The sequence below is a fragment of the Pygocentrus nattereri genome, chromosome 12 (assembly GCF_015220715.1).
Source record: "Pygocentrus nattereri isolate fPygNat1 chromosome 12, fPygNat1.pri, whole genome shotgun sequence".
Taxonomy (NCBI): Eukaryota; Metazoa; Chordata; class Actinopteri; order Characiformes; family Serrasalmidae; genus Pygocentrus; species Pygocentrus nattereri.
The window spans coordinates 5002534-5022255 of NC_051222.1; the positions used below are offsets into that span (position 1 = coordinate 5002534).

Here is a 19722-nt window from a genome sequence, read left to right on the forward strand (position 1 = left end):
AAGGCCGACATGACCTCACTGGAGTAAATCATTACATAGCTACACTTAGTGATGTATATGTGACACAAGCATGCATATAGAGGAGATGCAGAGGGCATGATGTTGGGGGGGGGGTGGGGGAGGGGTGAACAGTTAACTAGTTAAGCTGAACTTTTAACCTGAGCGGCTCTCAGAGTAACAAACTGAGTCCTGCAGCCTCTCAGAGAGAGTTCTCCATATAAAATACACAGCGCTGTGTTCAGCCTGTACTGCAGGTCCAGTTCACACTGACAGAGATTTCACTACAGTAACACAGAGGAAGGGATATAAGGCCGACATGACCTCACTGGAGTAAATCATTACGTAGCTACACTTAGTGACGTATATGTGACACAAGCATGCATATAGAGGAGACATGATGTCTCAGATGTGCTCAATCGGATTCAGGTCTGGGGAACGGGCGGGCCGGTCCATCGCTTCAATGCCTTCATCTTGTAGGAACTGCTGACACACTCCAGCCACATGAGGTCTAGCATTGTCCTGCATTAGGAGGAACCCAGGGCCAACCGCACCAGCATATGGTCTCACAAGGGGTCTGAGGATCTCATCTCGGTACCTAATGGCAGACAGGCTACCTCTGGTGAGCACATGGAGGGCTGTGCAGCCCTCCAAAGAAATGCCACCCCACACCATTACTGACCACTGCCAAACCGGTCATGCTGAAGGATGTTGCAGGCAGCAGATCGCTCTCCACGGCGTCTCCAGACTCTGTCACGTCTGTCCCATGTGCTCAGTGTGAACCTGCTTTCATCTGTGAAGATCACAGGGCGCCACTGGCGAATTTGCCAATCCTGGTGTTCTCTGGCAAATGCCAAGCGTCCTGCACGGTGTTGGGCTGTGAGCACAACCCCCATCTGTGGACGTCGGGCCCTCATACCGTCCTCATGGAGATGCAGAGGGAATGATGTTGGCGGAGCAGGCAGGGTTGATACTAGGTTTTGCGGGCAGGAGTGACCCTGTGCCCTTGCACAGCTCTGCTTGGTGTGTTTAGATAACTTTGGTTTGTATTGTTGTGTCCAAAATTCAAATGAACAAATGAACTATTGAGACCCACCTGCTCAGTTCAGTGGGCAGTGTTCACACTTACGCTAAGGAACCGCACTAACAGGTTCACTTTAATCTAACCAAAGCTGATACGTCTGCTCTTTGTACTGTTCTGCAGTGTCCATTCCCTCTAAAGGGAATCACTGGACTTCTCACTGCATGGTTCGAGCATGGTTTCTTGTGATTTGGATACAACTGACCACTCTGATGGTCATTTATCTTTATAACAGTCTTCTGCAATGTAGCATATGCATTCCATGCATGCTTTCAATAAATTTTTATTCTCAAAAGAAGCATCACTGAATGGTTGAGTAAAGATGAAATGATGTGTAAACCACATGCTATGGCCGCCTTAATCACCAGATATCAGTCCAGTTGAACATCTACTGGACTTTGTACTTATTAATATGTACACTGCTCAAAAAAATAAAGGGAACACTCAAATAACACATCCTGATCTGAATGAATGAAATATTCTCATTGAACACTTTGTTCTGTACAAAGTTGAATGTGCTGACAACAAAATCACAAAAATCATCAATGGAAATCAAATTTATTCACCAGTGGAGGCCTGGATTTGGAGTCACACACAAAATTAAAGTGGAAAAACACACGACAGGCTGATCCAACTTTGATGTGATGTCCTTAAAACAAGTCAAAATGAGGCTCAGTGTTGTGTGTGGCCTCCACGTGCCTGTATGACCTCCCTACAACGCCTGGGCAGCTCCTGATGAGGTGGCGGATGGTCTCCTGAGGGATCTCCTCCCAGACCTGGACTAAAGCATGCGCCAACTCCTGGACAGTCTGTGGTGCAATGTGGCGCCCAGGGCCAACCGCACCAGCATATGGTCTCACAAGGGATCTGAGGATCTCATCTCGGTACCTAATGGCAGTCAGGCTACCTCTGGCGAGCACATGGAGGGCTGTGCGGCCCTCCAAAGAAATGCCACCTCACACCATTACTGACCCACTGCCAAACCAGTCATGCTGAAGGATGTTGCAGGCAGCAGATCGCTCTCCACGGCGTCTCCAGACTCTGTCACGTCTGTCCCATGTGCTCAGTGTGAACCTGCTTTCATCTGTGAAGATCACAGGGCGCCAGTGGTGAATTTGCCAATCCTGGTGTTCTCTGGCAAATGCCAAGCGTCCTGCACGGTGTTGGGCTGTGAGCACAACCCCCGTCTGTGGACGTCGGGCCCTCATACCATCCTCATGGAGTCGGTTTCTTTCGGCACGTTTGTGGCCTGCTGGAGGTCATTCTGCAGGGCTCTGGCAGTGCTCCTCCTGTTCCTCCTTGCACAAAGACGGAGGTAGCGGTCCTTCTGCTGGGTTGTTGCCCTCCTACGGCCTCCTCCACGTCTCCTGGTGTACTGGCCTGTCTCCTGGTGGCGCCTCCAGCCTCTGGACACTATGCTGACAGACACAGCAAACCTTCCTGGCACAGCTCGCATTGATGTGCCATCCTAGATGAGCTGCACTACCTGAGCCACTTGTGTGGGTTGTAGAGTCCATCTCATGCTACCACGAGTGTGAAAGCACCACCAACATTCAAAAGTGACCAAAACATCAGCCAGAAAGCAGAAAGGTGCTGAGAAGTGGTCTGTGGTCCCACCTGCAGAACCACTCCTTTATTGAGTGTGTCTTGCTAATTGCCAGTAATTTCCACCTGTTGTCTGTTCCATTTGCACAACATCTGTGAAATTGATTGTCAGTGTTGCTTCCTAAGTGGACAGTTTGATTTCACAGAAGTTTGATTTACTTGGAGTTATATTGTGTTGTTTAAGTGTTCCCTTTATTTTTTTGAGCAGTGTATATTGTCTCTCTCCACCACCGTCATATCTCCAGTTCATAGAATAGGTCAATGCATATATCCAAGAAAATCTAAACTGAATATCACTTGAATATCACATGTGCTCTGGCTGCTGGGGTGATTCAGTGCCTCCCAAAGACTTTGTGTTCTCTTACTGACTGACTGATCACTTTTGCTGAAATACACATGCACAGCTATGGATGACAAGTATCTGTGCTCCCGAGAAGAGATGTAATCTTAGGGTAGCTGATGTTGTGTCTCCTTCCTGTAAATATTACTGTAAAGGGAAGTGATAAGACATACCATGGCATTAATATGTGTCAATATTTGTAGTGATGGCATGTCAGCTCTCAGCCTCATCCAACATCGCTACCTCAGTGATAGCTTGGCATCTACAGGCATTTGTCCAACATTGCTACCAAAGCTTTGTAGTGAGGTGCGTGAGTGATTCACAAATCATGTTCATGAGGCCCACCATCAGAGTGGTCAGTTGTACACAAATCACAAGAAACCATGCTAGAACCATGCTGTGAGTAGTCCAGTGTTATGTGTAAATACTTTTCTGTGGTACCTTAATTTAAATCTGCGCTCTACAGTTTAAGGCTCTGTGGATACAGGGTTGAATCCCTGACCAGACGCTTCTCGGCCTTTTGGCTAAGATCAAGTGCAGAGGAACAAGAAGGTCTGAGTTATGTTTGAAGTTCTAAAGATACGTCAGCCTCAAACTTCCAGTTGTTGAAATGCCATTAATGATTCTACATTGCCGATGGTGGTGCAGCAAAACCTGGACTGCCTGGTCTCGCTGTTAGCCGTCTGTATGTGGTTGTTCTTATTTCAGCTACATGTTTAAACACAGCAAGCAATAGTTTACGCCTTTCTGTTTCACTGTCCTATCCATATGAGGAGGTATGCAGACTAGACACTCACATATGCATTATTAATTGGCTAAGATCAAAGAATGAAGTGAGGCAAACAGTTGTTGACCTTCATAAATCAGGCAGTGACTACAAGACATGCTAATGTTTCAGGTGACATGCTTCACATCTCCTGTTGTTTTTCTTTGTCTTAATGGTAGAGACTGAAATGCTCAGTTGTGGGGACAGATGTTTATGTGTGGGAACAAGGCCTCTTTCTCATTTAGTGATTCAGTTCATTCCACAAGTACAGGAAGTGGCTGAGGTCGGGGCCCTGTGCAGGTCAGTCAGAGCGGTCTTTATGGAGCTTGCTTTGTGCGCAGGAAACAGTCATAACAAATATGTTGACACAAAGTTTGAAGTATATATTTGTTGTTTCTATGCACGTGTCCCAGACTGTTATTTGTCCTTCATCAAACTTTAGTCTTGGCAGAGCGTATTCAGTGAAGAAGCATTTTACTGGCTAGCGCCAAATCCAGATTTGTCCATCGGACTGTCGGCTGGTTAGGCAATGATTCATCATACCAGAAAACAATGTGTACTGCTCCAGTTGCAGTGTGATTTATGGCAGTCCATCTGACGCTTAATATTGTGTAGATCCTAGACCCTATTTACACCTGGTCACTTCATGCACCTTGAGTATCAGAATCATATCTGGATCAAACTACATAAATATGCAAGTAGTATATCCAAGACACATTCAACAGCCCCCCATGTACAACCAGAACACCAGTTATAATGGCCTCACAATGAGGCAATATACATATTCTGCCCCACACAGTGACTGGATTCCAGTCTACATAACTGGAGATGCATGTCACTTCCCCGTATACATGCATGTGACTAAAACCACATTTTTTAGGCTCTGTGGATACAGGGTTGAGTCCCTGACCAGGCAGAGGAACAAGAAGGTCTGAGTTATGTTTGAAGTTCTAATAAAGATCCATGTCTATCCTGATCAGGATACAGTCCAGATGCTAATTACATGAAGTGGCTTGGTGTAAACAGGTCCATTTGATTGTGTGTGGGTGATCTATTAGCTTATCGTGTAAATCTATTCTATGAATCTCCCTGTGACCGCACCTGCTGACACTTCTCAACGCCAAACTAGTTCTCTTCCCTACTTTAATATAAACCCACTGCTGGTCGTTCTGGTCGTGAAAGGTTTTGGTGCATTAACTGTTTGTTTTGAGTATAGAAACAGTAGTAAGTGTAAAAAGTGTACATATACTATTTAACAACAGTTCAGTCTACTTTAAAATCTATAATAATATTTAAAGGGCAGGAGTTTCTGTAAAGGCCTGTTGGTTTCTATGTTAAGCGTCTCCTGTTCTCTTCTCAGTACAGATAAACGTGATGTAATGATTGTGTAGTAGACACTGGCAGTAAAGATTCTGCAGTGCGGCTTTAAGGTCAGTAATTCTCAGTGTGAGGGGTGAACAGTACACAAGGCCTACAGTCACTCTGTTTCAGAATGGATCGTTTTATAACGCGATTAAAGAAACTTCGTGAGCATCACAAGAAGCAGGAGGAGAAGTATCAGCACATCCTCAACCAGCAGGAAAAGGAGCAGCAGAAGACTTTAGAGCTGCTGAACAAGGTAAGAGAATCTCAGGTAAACCTTCTAATGAACCTACTTGGGCTCCATGTCTGAAATAAGTAGCTGATATTTAGATGAGTCGCGTGACTCGGTTATACTGTTTAACTGTAGTGGATGAAGTTCAGTGTTAGAGCAGAGAGTCGCTCTTTAACTCGCTTTATTTATTTCACAATTTAAACACTTCAGTTCATTAAACCGCTCAGACGCCATACAGCACGTGCCGGTTCAGCGCGTGTCGGTTCAGCAGCTCGTGCTCGTGTATCTAACGGCTGTTCGGCTCGTGCGCGTTCACAGTTCAGCGGTTCGGTTCGGTTCGGCTCGGCACTGCAGTCGCACACGCGTGGTGTAAGTACAAACATCTGTACATGTATCTGACAGTGTAAGCAGCTTCTGCTGAGGAACCGGGTCTCTGTGGGGCGGATTTCGGGGGAAATGTGCGGTTTGAGTGGAATGAGGAGAAAGTTAGTTAGCTAGCAGTAGTGAGCTAGTTAGCTAGCGCTAGCTGCTATAGCGTTGACTGTCCGGCCGGAGCGTCTCTGGTACAGCAGCTCGTTTATATGTTGGTTTATATTCGGTGATTATTCAGCGCCGTGTGTGTCGGTGGTGGAGTTTAGTGGTAGATGTTGATCTCGTGTTGAGTTCAGTACAGAGCTGGTGTGTGTGGTTGGTGGAGTTTAGTGGTAGATGTTATTCTCGTGTTGAGTTCAGTACAGAGCTGGTGTGTGTGGTTGGTGGAGTTTAGTGGTAGATGTTATTCTCGTGTTGAGTTCAGTACAGAGCTGGTGTGTGTGGTTGGTGGAGTTTAGTGGTAGATGTTGATCTCGTGTTGAGTTCAGTACAGAGCTGGTGTGTGTCGGTGGTGGAGTTTAGTGGTAGATGTTGATCTCGTGTTGAGTTCAGTACAGAGCTGGTGTGTGTCGGTGGTGGAGTTTAGTGGTAGATGTTGATCTCGTGTTGAGTTCAGTACAGAGCTGGTGTGTGTCGGTGGTGGAGTTTAGTGGTAGATGTTGATCTCGTGTTGAGTTCAGTACAGAGTTGGTGTGTGTCGGTGGTGGAGTTTAGTGGTAGATGTTGATCTCGTGTTGAGTTCAGTACAGAGATGGTGTGTGTGGTTGGTGGAGTTTAGTGGTAGATGTTGATCTCGTGTTGAGTTCAGCACAGAGTTGGTGTGTGTGGTTGGTGGAGTTTAGTGGTAGATGTTATTCTCGTGTTGAGTTCAGTACAGAGCTGGTGTGTGTGGTTGGTGGAGTTTAGTGGTAGATGTTGATCTCGTGTTGAGTTCAGCACAGAGTTGGTGTGTGTGGTTGGTGGAGTTTAGTGGTAGATGTTGATCTCGTGTTGAGTTCAGCACAGAGTTGGTGTGTGTGGTTGGTGGAGTTTAGTGGTAGATGTTATTCTCGTGTTGAGTTCAGTACAGAGCTGGTGTGTGTGGTTGGTGGAGTTTAGTGGTAGATGTTATTCTCGTGTTGAGTTCAGTACAGAGCTGGTGTGTGTGGTTGGTGGAGTTTAGTGGTAGATGTTGATCTCGTGTTGAGTTCAGCACAGAGTTGGTGTGTGTGGTTGGTGGAGTTTAGTGGTAGATGTTATTCTCGTGTTGAGTTCAGCACAGAGCTGGTGTGTGTGGTTGGTGGAGTTTAGTGGTAGATGTTATTCTCGTGTTGAGTTCAGTACAGAGCTGGTGTGTGTGGTTGGTGGAGTTTAGTGGTAGATGTTGATCTCGTGTTGAGTTCAGCACAGAGCTGGTGTGTGTGGTTGGTGGAGTTTAGTGGTAGATGTTATTCTCGTGTTGAGTTCAGTACAGAGCTGGTGTGTGTGGTTGGTGGAGTTTAGTGGTAGATGTTGATCTCGTGTTGAGTTCAGTACAGAGCTGGTGTGTGTGGTTGGTGGAGTTTAGTGGTAGATGTTGATCTCGTGTTGAGTTCAGTACAGAGCTGGTGCTTCGCTGCGGAGGGGTCAGTCCCACCGCCGCTGTACATACAGACCCGGTTACAAACTCGCTTTAAGATTAAACTACTCTTCACTTCCAGCACAGCTCAGATACAGAACAGCAGCTCCTCATACGAGTTATTCGCAGTAGGGGTGCAGGAAGTGATCTCTACTACAAGTTTAAAGGTCTAGATATTTTAAATGGTTGCCAGATATTGTAATAGTATGAAACGGTGAGACCAGTGTTTTATATGCCCTGCTGAAAAATCCAGATCAGGACTAGTTTTACTGGTTGCTGGTTTCAGCTGGTAAAATCATACCCTTTGCTAATTAGCAAGCTGGTTAAGCAGCTTCTGACCAGCATAGTACAGTCCAGTGCTTCTCAAACATGGCCCTGTGGACCCACTGCCCTTCATATTTCAGAGCTCTTCCTGTTTAACACAGCCACTTTAACTCAGGAACGGCTGTTAATGAGCTGATTAGTTGGATCAGTTGTGATGGGAGCTGGGACACCAGGACCAGGACTGAAAAACACTGATGTACATTTGATTTGGTCATACTGGTCAACCAGCTCGGTCTTGCATAATCAAGCACGGTCATACTGGTGGTCTGTCTCGGTCAGCTCGATCATGCAAGTAGACCAGATAAACCATTAAACTCATAAAAACACAGGATCTAAACTGCTTAACCAGCTCGAGCTGTTTCCTGTCGTGTTGGTCTCTCAGATAGAAGAGATTTCATGTTACACCCAACAAAATGTGAAGTGCAGTAGAAGTTGATTTCCTTTTGTGTAACAGCTGTAGTACAAGTATCTCTGAACAGCAAAGCTTTGTACTTAGAATAATTACAGTACTTTACTGATGAATTGCATATGTGTCTTAGTAGATGGATGATGTGGTGATTTGTTTCTCTTTTCAGAGCATGGAGAACACAAAGCCTGTTGGCAGAGTGAGGCCAAACAAGAAGGTATGTAACACAGCTTTCATCAAATGAATATTTTAAGGAATAATTTAGCATAAAATAAAACCTAGATGGCTGAGACATGTTTGAAGTCAGAATTTTGCTTCGTTATAGTTGATCTAGGCTGCGAGGCCTTTTTACTGTGTAAAAATCATCAAAACTTCTCCAAGTGCATCTATTTGTTAGTTAAGGCCATAAAAGTTAATAAAAATGAAATGAGTTGTCAAAAACGCTGCCCAGTAAGAGTGCTGATCTAGTATCTGCTTTAGTGACCATGATCGTAAATAGGGAAGAGTCTGATCTGAGATCAGTCCTCTGATTTACCAGTTAAGTTCAGAAGTTTTTTTTAGTTCAGTATCTACTGTATCCAGAGGCACAGCCACTAGTCTGTGGGATCATTGTTATAACTTATAATGAGTTGAGAAAAGGGTTGTAGATTGATTTTTATTGAATGCAGTTGGGGCTGTTTGGTGGACTAATGGGATGTAGTCCTCACAGCTGCAGTTCTAAACTCAAGGAGCAAATTTTAGACTCCAAATGTGTCTTTGGCAGATTTTTATGTTTAAGTTAATCCAGTTTAATTTGACTGTTTAATTATTCTTGTTTTTTTAATGTTTCTGTGACAGGCTGAGCAGGAAGAGAGTGACGAGTCCATTAATTTGTCTGAAGAGGATCTGGTGTCATCACATTCGGAATATGAACCTGATGGCAGCGAGTCTGACTCTGAAAGTTGTCTCTCCCTTTCAACCCAGCTGTCTTCCAGCTCGGTCCTGTCCAAGGAAGTTGAAAACGGTACGTCCATGTCAACAAAACAAAAAAAATCAAAGATTACAGTAAAATGCAGCACAAAAACTGACAATGGCAAACGGATCTGGAACAAGAAACATTTTTGTCTGTACTGTAAAAAACCAAATAGTAAAATAGCTCGCCACTTGGAAAGAAAACATGGTGAAGAAACAGAGGTTGCCCAAGCTCTAAGTTTTCCTAAAGGGTCCAAGCGAAGGGCAGCTTTGCTTGAGGAAATTCGAAACAAAGGGGACTTTGAGCACAATATAGACGTTCTTGAGAATGGTGATGGGCAGCTGATCACCTGGCGACAACCCAAGGCCAACGCAAGTCCAAACAATTACCTGCCATGTCCCCAGTGTTGGGGATTTTTTGTTAAAACAGATCTGTGGAAGCACGAGATTTCCTGTAGGGTAAGGCAAGCAAAGAACTTAAAGAAGACAAAAAGGATTCAGTCATGTGCATCCCGCCTAGTTCCAGTGTCATCTTCAGATTCTTCAGGCTGCAAGGATGTGTTACACAGTATGCATCAAGATGAGATCAGCATTTGTGTCAGAAATGACCCTCTCATTTGTAAATTTGGAGATGTTTTATTTGAAAAACACGGACATAACAAATTTCAGCATTCCTACATCGCTCAGAAAATGCGAGAGCTAGGGAGGTTTTTGATAGCCGCCAGAGAGATTGATAACAGTGTATGTACGCTCCAAGATGTCCTTGTGCCAGGAAAATTCCAAACTGTTGTGGAAGCGACAAGAACAGTCAGTGGCTTTATGGCTTCACAGAACGAGTATAAGACACCTTCTCTAGCATGTAAAATTGGATATTCGCTCAAGAGAGCAGCGGAAATACTGGTAGGGGAGAGCCTAATAAGTGGAAACACTAGAACAGAGAGGGATGCAAAGAAGTTCATTGAGGTGATGGAGACACAGTGGAACACCTATGTGTCAGGACGTGCCCTTAACACTCTAAAAACAGCCAAGTGGAACAAAGATGAAATGATTCCCCTGACTGAAGATATCATGAAGTTGCAGAAACATCTTAAAGCACTGGAAAAAGATGCAGTGCTTGGACTCTCGGTTGCACCCAGTGTTTCAGACTGGAAGAAACTTTGTCAGAGCCTTCTCACACAGATAATCCTCTTCAATAGAAGGAGGGAAGGAGAAGCCTCAAAATTACTCCTGGCAACATACCAAACACGGAACAGAGCTCCAGCTCACCCAGAAGTGTATGAGAGCCTTTCCAAACTTGAAAAGTCACTTGTCAACAACTTCACGCGACTGGAGATACGAGGGAAGAGAGAGCGAAAAGTCCCATTGCTCCTCACACATGACATGGAGGCATCGATAGACATTCTGATAAGCAACCGAACTGCAGTAGGTATCTGCAGTGAAAACCCTTTTGTGTTTGCCCGAATTTCAGGAACCAGCCATATGAGAGGGTCAGACTGCCTCCGCCAATTTTCATTGGAATGCCAGGCCAAACATCCAGAGTGTTTAAGATCCACCAGATTAAGGAAGCACATAGCCACTCTTTGCCAAATGATGAACTTGAAAAATTCAGAAATGGATCAGGTGGCAAAGTTCATGGGTCACGATATACGTGTCCACCGTGAATATTACAGACTCTCTGAAAACACCATTCAGCTTGCTAAAATTAGCAAACTGTTGATTGCCATAGAGAAAGGAAATCACACTTATCTGGGACGGTCTCTAGAGGAGCTGGAGCTGGATGGAGACACTCTGGATGGTGAAAAATCAGGTATGTTACCTACTGTCAGTAGTACAGTGATTCCCAAACGGATTGTCAGGACACGTTTATATCAGCGTATCGTATATTTGATGGTTGTCTTGTACAGGGACTTTGTATGTGATGTGTTCAAACTGTAATATGAACTGAATTAAAGTAATTAGAAATATTTATTGTGCAAATTGGTAGGTTTTAGCTGAACAGTATAAATACATGTTAGCTAATAAGCTTTCTAACCCCTACCACACCATGACATCGGGCGCCACGTCATTGTGGTGTGACGGCAATGGGCAGTATATAGCAAACGGCCTCACAAGCCTGGACCTTATGTAGACGTTTGCCCAATGTACTGGATGAACTGTATTTCCAATGTTTTGATTTATTTCAGATGGTGAATGTCCGCCAGGCGAAAAGAAGCAAAAGACATCCTCGAGAGCTCCATCCCCTCAGGATCATTTGGAGACGGGTGTCGAGGGTTCTTGTGGAGAACAACAATCAGGTATGTCAGTGTATCAGAGTAGTGTTTTCCAGTGTGCGCAATGCATTTCTGTTAAATGTTGTATTCTGTCTGACTCAGATCTAGTAACTGATATGTTGTGTTTGGTTATTTGTGTTATTCCAGATGGTGAATGTCTGCCAGGCAAAAAGAAGGAAAAGAGGTCCTCAAAGGCTTCATCCCCGAAAGATAAGTTAGCAACATGTGAAGAGGATTCTTGTGGAGAAGAAAAATCAAGTATGTGAAAGTAGTACAGAGACACATTTTCAGTTTTCCAACAGTTCAGATCAGTGACATGCAGTTCAGTTCAAAATTAGCAGCTCTGCCTTCAGACTTTCTTCTTCCATATAGATATATAGATAGGAATATCCAGCTCCTGCTGATTTTTCAGGAAAACTTTTTTGCTGTGATTCTCCCGTTCTGCCGTGTGTCAGATGTGTTCTATCGGACTCCTAGTAACTGATATGTTTTGTTTTGTTCCAGACCGTGAATGTTCGCCAGTCAAAAAGAAGCAAAAGATGTCCTCTGGAGCGTCATCCCAAGAAGATCATTTGGAGACAAGTGACAAGGATACTTCTGCAGAACAACAATCAGGTATGTCATTGTAGCAGAGTCATGTTTTCAGCTTTCCAATGTGCAATTTGCAGTGTGCAGTGTAGTTGTAATAGAATCAACACTGTGCAGTGCATTCAGAAAGTATTCACCGCGCTTCACGTTTTCCACATTCTCTTATGTTACAGTCTAATTCCAAATTCAAGTTCTACACACAATACCCCACAATGACAAAGTGAAAAAAGTTTGTTTGAATTTTTTGCAAATTTATTTAAAATAAAAAACAATAAAATCACATGTACATAAGTATCACAGCTGAACTCCTGAATGCCAAGCATCATGTCTGGAGGAAACCAGGCACTTCTCATCACCTGGCCAATACGATCCCTACGGTGAAGCGTGGTGGTGGCAGTATCATGCTGTAGGGTTGTTTTTTGGCAGCATAAACTGGGAGACTAGTCAGTGTCGAGGGAAAGATGAATGCAGAAATGTACAGAGACATCCTTGAAGAAAACCTGCTCCAGAGTGCTCTGGATCTCAGACTGGGGCGAAGATTCATCTTCCAACAGGATAACAACCCTAAACACACAGCCAAGATAACAAAGGAGTGGCTTCGGGACGACTCTGTGAATGTTCTGGATTGGCCCAGCCAGAGCCCAGACTTGAACCTGATTTAACATCTCTGGAGAGATCTGAAAATGGCTGTGCACCGACGCTCCCCATCCAACCTGATGGAGCTTGAGAGGTTCTGCCTCTCAAGAATGGGAGAAACTGCCCAAACACAGGTTGTAGCATCATACTCAAAAAGACGTGAGGCTGTAATTGCTGCCAAAGGTGCTTCTACAAAGTATTGAGCAAAGGCTGTGATACTTATGTACATGGGATTTTAGTTTTTTGTTTTTTATTTTTAATAAATTTGCAATAAATTAAAACAAACTTTTTTCACTTTGTCATTATGGGGTACTACTGTGTGTAGAATTTTGAGGGAATAAATTAATTTAATCCATTTTGGAATAAGACCATAAAATGTGAAAAAAGTGAAGCGCTGTGAAAACCTGTCAGTACCTACCAAAGATTCTCCAAGGAAGGTGCACACTGCCACAATGCAAATGATTCCAGAATGGTTCTAGGAACACAACAATGAGTTCAAGCTCAATGTTTTGGTCCAATCCAGTATCTGGGGAATATTTTGGACAAACAAGTTTGATCCATGGAGACCCCACCTAACAACTTACAGGACTTGCTTAAAGGATCTGCTGCTAACGTTAGTCTTGGTGCCAGATACCATAAAACACTTAGAAGTCTTGTGGAGGCCATGCCTCAAATGCTCAAGCCTGTTGTTGTGGCTTTTATGAAGAATGTTGATGGGGTTTGTGGTGTGAGTGCACCACATAATTTAATGTGACTGCTGTCCAGTGTATTTGACCACCCAAACTCAAGATCAAAATGATTTTGTATAGACTTGCAGTACACAGTTTGTATTTTGTTTTCTAGAGAACGTTCGTTCCCCTGTCCAAAAGAAGAGGCCTTCCTCCAGGACTCAAAATGCAGACCTTGTTGAAGATGTAGAGACAAGAAAATCAGGTAAGTTACAACAATTAAGCCCTTTGAGATTTCCTTTCCAAGTGTCTGGTTTATTAGAAGCACCTATATTGTAGCTTCATCATGTCCATCTACAGTTGTGTGGAACAGGCAACTTTGGCTTTCTTTATAAAGGCCTCGGGCAGATTCTCAAAAGTAGTCTAATCATTAGCATCTGGTCAAGTTAACCTGACTTACAAACCTTTTTTGTTTGGGATCACTTTACTGGGATGGTCCATTGTAGATGCTCAAGTGACATTCAACTGAATAGTTATTAAATACAAGTTTAATGTAAATGATGGTCCATAGAATCTCAAACTATACCTAACCCTAACCCTAAACTTAACCTGGAATCAAGCCTAAAGCCTACACCTAAGCTTGGCAATGGAGCTGGGCAATATGACAATATTTTATGGTGTCATGATAAATTTGTTCTCAATATAGATGATATACTTTTCTGATCATATGGATATCATCAGTGCATAAAACACTGGCCAACTGCATGTTTCATTAGAGAGTGTAATTAGTGCTGTTTAATGGGAAAAGGTGCAACACATTTTAAATATTTACTCATCGTACTGCGACTAATGATCTGTGTGTCAAAATCTCACTGTAACACTATGTGTAAATATCATGATTTAATATTTTTACCATAGCGCCCAGGCCTTGACCTTGAATCAACCCTAAAACCTAAACAGAATCTTTTACTTAACCTAAAATGAAACCCAACCATAGCTCTTACTCGTGAAAGATTGAGGTTAGGGTTAGGAGTATGGTTAAGTTTAGGGTTATATTCAATAGAGAGTTATTTACGTTCAGCTTAGCATTCAGACGCATTTAATAGAAATTCTGTTGAATGTCATTTTAATGTTAGTTGAGCAACTGTGATGCATCTACAATGAACCATCCAAGTAAAGTGAAACCATTTATATTTATATGACTGTGGGTGTGCTGCGTTGCTATATATTTACTCGCTGTCATTCATGTCGTGCTGCACAGGTTATCAGTCCTCTCTACCGAGTATCTCACTGTAACTGAGTGTCGACCTGTAGATAGATATGTAAATATGTATCTGCTTGGCATGGTATGGACATCCTTTGTATCTGCAATACTGGAGAAAATGCCCTCTATTTTATTTATTAACCTTATTTTAAAAACTAAAATTCATTGCATCTGTCTGTGCTTTTTGTTTCAGATCGTAAACACACAGTCCAGCCCAGGCGACCATGGACCGACAGAGAGAAGGAGGCAGTGTGGCGTCACCTGACAAAGTATCGTGCCCTAAAGAATGTTCCAGGAAAAGCGGACTGCCTTCGGTGCATCCAAGCAGAGCTTGCTTTGAAGACAAGAACATGGAAAGACATCAAAAATTTTGTTTACAATAGTATTACAACAGAAAAGCGAAAGGCTGCTTCTCTCATTACAAAAACCTAGACAGTAGATCTGTTTAAGGTACTTTGCACTTTACAGTACAGTTACAGTTCAGATCAGTGCAGCTGCACACCACTGTTCCAGTTAACCCTGCAGCTCCACACTACAGTTCAGGTGACTGTACACTACTGTTAATATAAAACTACCTCTACACAACTGTTCAGGTGACTGTACACTACTGTTAATGTAGAACTACCTCAACACAACTGTTCAGGTGACTGTTCACTACTGTTAATGTAGAACTGTTCAGGTGACTGTTCACTACTGTTAATGTAGAACTGTAGCTCTACACAACTGTTCAGGTGACTGCACACTACTGTTAATGTAGAACTACCTCTACACAACTGTTCAGGTGACTGTTCACTACTGTTAATGTAGAGCTACCTCAACACAACTGTTCAGGTGACTGTACACTACTGTTAATGTAGAACTACCTCAACACAACTGTTCAGGTGACTGTTCACTACTGTTAATGTAGAACTGTTCAGGTGACTGTTCACTACTGTTAATGTAGAACTACCTCTACACAACTGTTCAGGTGACTGTTCACTACTGTTAATGTAGAACTGTTCAGGTGACTGTTCACTACTGTTAATGTAGAACTACCTCTACACAACTGTTCAGGTGACTGCACACTACTGTTAATGTAGAACTACCTCTACACAACTGTTCAGGTGACTGTTCACTACTGTTAATGTAGAGCTACCTCAACACAACTGTTCAGGTGACTGTTCACTACTGTTAATGTAGAACTACCTCTACACAACTGTTCAGGTGACTGTTCACTACTGTTAATGTAGAACTACCTCTACACAACTGCTCAGGTGACTGTACACTACTGTTAATGTAGAACTACCTCAACACAACTGCTCAGGTGACTGTACACTACTGTTAATGTAGAACTACCTCTACACAACTGTTCAGGTGACTGTTCACTACTGTTAATGTAGAACTACCTCAACACAACTGTTCAGGTGACTGCACACTACTGTTAATGTAGAACTACCTCTACACAACTGTTCAGGTGACTGCACACTACTGTTAATGTAGAGCTACCTCTACACAACTGTTCAGGTGACTGCACACTACTGTTAATGTAGAGCTACCTCTACACAACTGTTCAGGTGACTGTTCACTACTGTTAATGTAGAGCTACCTCAACACAACTGTTCAGGTGACTGTACACTACTGTTAATGTAGAACTACCTCAACACAACTGTTCAGGTGACTGTACACTACTGTTAATGTAGAACTACCTCAACACAACTGTTCAGGTGACTGTTCACTACTGTTAATGCAGAACTACCTCTACACAACTGTTCAGGTGACTGTTCACTACTGTTAATGTAGAACTACCTCAACACAACTGCTCAGGTGACTGTACACTACTGTTAATGTAGAACTACCTCAACACAACTGTTCAGGTGACTGTACACTACTGTTAATGTAGAACTACCTCAACACAACTGTTCAGGTGACTGTTCACTACTGTTAATGTAGAACTACCTCTACACAACTGTTCAGGTGACTGTTCACTACTGTTAATGTAGAGCTACCTCAACACAACTGTTCAGGTGACTGTACACTACTGTTAATGTAGAACTACCTCAACACAACTGTTCAGGTGACTGTTCACTACTGGTAATGTAGAACTACCTCTACACAACTGTTCAGGTGACTGTTCACTACTGTTAATGTAGAACTACCTCAACACAACTGCTCAGGTGACTGTACACTACTGTTAATGTAGAACTACCTCTACACAACTGTTCAGGTGACTGTTCACTACTGTTAATGTAGGACTACCTCTACACAACTGTTCAGGTGACTGTTCACTACTGGTAATGTAGAACTACCTCTACACAACTGTTCAGGTGACTGTTCACTACTGTTAATGCAGAACTACCTCAACACAACTGCTCAGGTGACTGTACACTACTGTTAATGTAGAACTACCTCAACACAACAGTTCAGGTGACTGTACACTACTGTTAATGTAGAACTACCTCTACACAACTGTTCAGGTGACTGTTCACTACTGTTAATGTAGGACTACCTCTACACAACTGTTCAGGTGACTGTTCACTACTGTTAATGTAGAACTACATTGAGTTTGTTGGTTAATGAATAGAATGGTGTTGTGTGTGTTGAACACTGGAGCTGAAGTGAGCAGTTGTTGTTGTGGTGAGTGTGTTGTGTATGAGGAGCTGAGCAGTGTGTATAAGTGTGTATATGTTTACTGTAAAGCTGTCTGTATAAATAATGAGCAGGTCATCACCGTGTGAGTGGACGCTCTCAGTGACTGCTGTACTGCCCGCAGTAGCCTTAGCTCAACAGAGCTCACCAGCTTGTTGGAGATGAAGTCATTCTTATTAAATATCTTGTGCGTCTGTTGTGAGTTTCAGGCGTCTGTGTTGAAGCTAAAATGTAATTGAATGACTGCTGACTGCAAATTACAGGTTTATACTTAAAATATTAATATGTAAATATATACTTTATTTGGATAACAGAGCACCGTCCACAAACTTTTGGCCAAAATACAGGGTGCTAAAACGTATTTGTACAGCTCTTTACAACTGAATTCATATATGAATTCACTAATAATGTTCAACAAAGCATAAAATACAAAGAGCATGAAAAAAAACAAACAATAAACAGCCCCCCCCCCCCCCCCCCCCCCCCTCCGCGAGCTGACTGACACGAGATTAAGATTCGAGGCTTTTTATCTAAATGTTTTGGAATTTAGACCCGGAAGCTCCGCTGTGACTCGCGCGCTGCAGCCGCTGTGTAAAACGGAGCGGTCACTTTTTTAAAATAACGGCTCAAAAACGACTTTCAACATAACACGTAGCGTAACGTAACGACGTATTTCAACGCAACACGCTTAAAAAACAACATTTCCCATGTAGCCGCGGTGTCATGCCTACATTCTGGCCACGCCCACCATCCGCAGCGCTCCGCTGCCAGCTGTCCAATCAGAGAAAGCGAATTAGCATCCACCAATCAGCGGCCGGTCCTCGCACGATTAGCGTTCTACTTGTTCTTAAAAGTTGAGTTGCAGCTAAATACAAAACGGGTTGCAGTTCCTACGGACATCTAGTGGCGAACTGCGTTATTACTTTTTCGCTCAGAGGTCTGGAACAGGGGGCCCTCACAGGCTGGTAGTATGTCATGGTCCTCACAGCGGATGCCAAACCTGTATGTGTGTGTGTGTGTGTGTGTGTGTGTGTGTGTGTGTGCTAAACGTCTTTCTTTTATTTACATGTCTCATCTATCAGGACACTTAACCCCATGGCAGCAGGCTGTAATGTGGAGCAAGGCTTAGCCACTCGGTATAATTAGGCCCAATAAAGGTGCTCATTCAATCAAATCAGCCTGAACACACCGTCCTGCCAATGAAGCTTTTCATCATGTACAGCCTGAAAATGCTATTTCCCAAAATACAGATGTTTAGGTAGATTTCCTGCTTTTCCCTGCTAATCAAATAAATAAATGTGTATTAAATGGTAAAGAGGTTAGTGTAGTGTTCATTCAGTGCACATTTATATAAAGATATACATCCAGTAGCATAAATCTTTCCATGTAGTGTCACTGTTCTGTTCTCTTGGTGTAACTTACTAGTGGCAGGCGATGAAATCACCCTTTAACACTCAGTAAAGGGGAAGTAAAATACGGCTGTTCATGTCTGGAAACGCACACACACTGTTTAAACTACCTGACCCATTATATTAACTGTCATCATCAAGGTTGTAATACATGAGGGATGTGTTGTTAAATGGTTATTCAATATGTAGAACTTTCTTAACTTGAACAAACTGGTTAAGCTCATTGACTAACTGAGCTGGTTGACCATCATAGGACATGTTTTGATTAGTTTGATGGTTGCATGGTCAGTCATAACCAGCTTGACTAAGCCAATTGATGAACCAGAACAAGTTGACGAATCTGGTTGACCAGCATAATCGTGTTGACCAAACTAGTTGACCAGCATGACCAAGTTGACTAAGGTGGTTGACTAGTACAACCAGCTTGACCAAGCTAGTTGACAAGCATGACCAAGCTGGTAAACCAGCATGAAGGCTTGACCAAGGTGGTTTACCAGCTTGGTCATGTTGGTCATGCTGGGAGACGGGCTAAACCATCACACTCAACATCATGCTGGTCACCCAGCTACACTGGTCTAGCAGTTTATGCTGGTTGACCAGCATAAGGTTTGTCCAGTTGAATGTCCAGCTTGTCTACCACCAAGACCAGGCTCAGTCCTGGAGATCTACCACCCTGGAGAGCTCAGATCTAACACACCAGGCTCTATTATTCAGATGATCTTGAAGGCCTTCATTACCTGGATCAGGTGAGCTAGATCTGGATTGGAATAACCTAACAGAGTGGTACATCTCCAGCACCTCTTTTGGGCACCCCTGACCTAGACCACCCACGACAAATCAATCTCTTAAATCTGTGCCTAAGACTCGGTTACAGTAAGTCGTGTTCTGTCAGTTTCCTAACAAGTCCCCTTGTTTCTTATACTGATGTTGTCTTTCCACACGCCTTTTATGCAAATGGGCACAGCTCAGCACGGTAATCATGATAAGTGACAATAAACAGTACGAGAGTGTGTGAGTGTGTGATGAGCCGTGAGGGATGACAGGATGCCACTCCGACTTTTCTCTCCTCCGCTCTCACTCCATCAACAAGAAGCGGCTGTCAGCTTCCTATTTTAGCAAAATTAAACCAGCTTACGGTAAAGACACGGAGGGGTGGGTGTGGGTATGGGTGTGGGTGGGGGTGGATGACTGTAGAGGGGTGAGGGGGGCGCTGGGTAAAATATAGGCAT

At 43.3% G+C, this 19722-nt stretch overlaps 1 protein-coding gene across 2 annotated transcripts; it reads left to right on the forward strand.

The window, feature by feature from the left end:
* Nucleotides 1-5271: 5271 nt before the first annotated feature.
* On the forward strand, nt 5272-15076 carry LOC119264651 (claspin-like). 2 transcript variants are annotated; one of them, XM_037543258.1, is made up of 9 exons: nt 5272-5407; nt 8252-8299; nt 8920-9085; nt 10502-10840; nt 11217-11327; nt 11451-11561; nt 11808-11918; nt 13371-13460; nt 14653-15076. In XM_037543258.1, the coding sequence occupies exons 1-9, from the start codon at nt 5282-5284 to the stop codon at nt 14889-14891; spliced, it is 1341 nt and encodes a 446-aa protein (XP_037399155.1). In that variant the 5' UTR covers nt 5272-5281; the 3' UTR covers nt 14892-15076. The 2 variants fall into 2 exon arrangements, with proteins under 2 accessions (XP_037399155.1, XP_037399156.1); XM_037543259.1 differs by lacking the exon at nt 10502-10840.
* The last annotated feature ends 4646 nt before the right edge of the window (nt 15077-19722 follow it).

What these genes read in the sequence shown, in the direction of transcription:
- LOC119264651 (XM_037543258.1), top strand. Translation starts at nt 5,282, where the DNA reads ATGGATCGTTTTATAACGCGATTAAAGAAACTTCGTGAGCATCACAAG. An exon ending in CTTTAGAGCTGCTGAACAAG is followed by an intron (nt 5,408 to 8,251) that starts GTAAGAGAATCT and finishes TTCTCTTTTCAG; the next exon opens with AGCATGGAGAACACAAAGCC. An exon ending in GAGTGAGGCCAAACAAGAAG is followed by an intron (nt 8,300 to 8,919) that starts GTATGTAACACA and finishes TTTCTGTGACAG; the next exon opens with GCTGAGCAGGAAGAGAGTGA.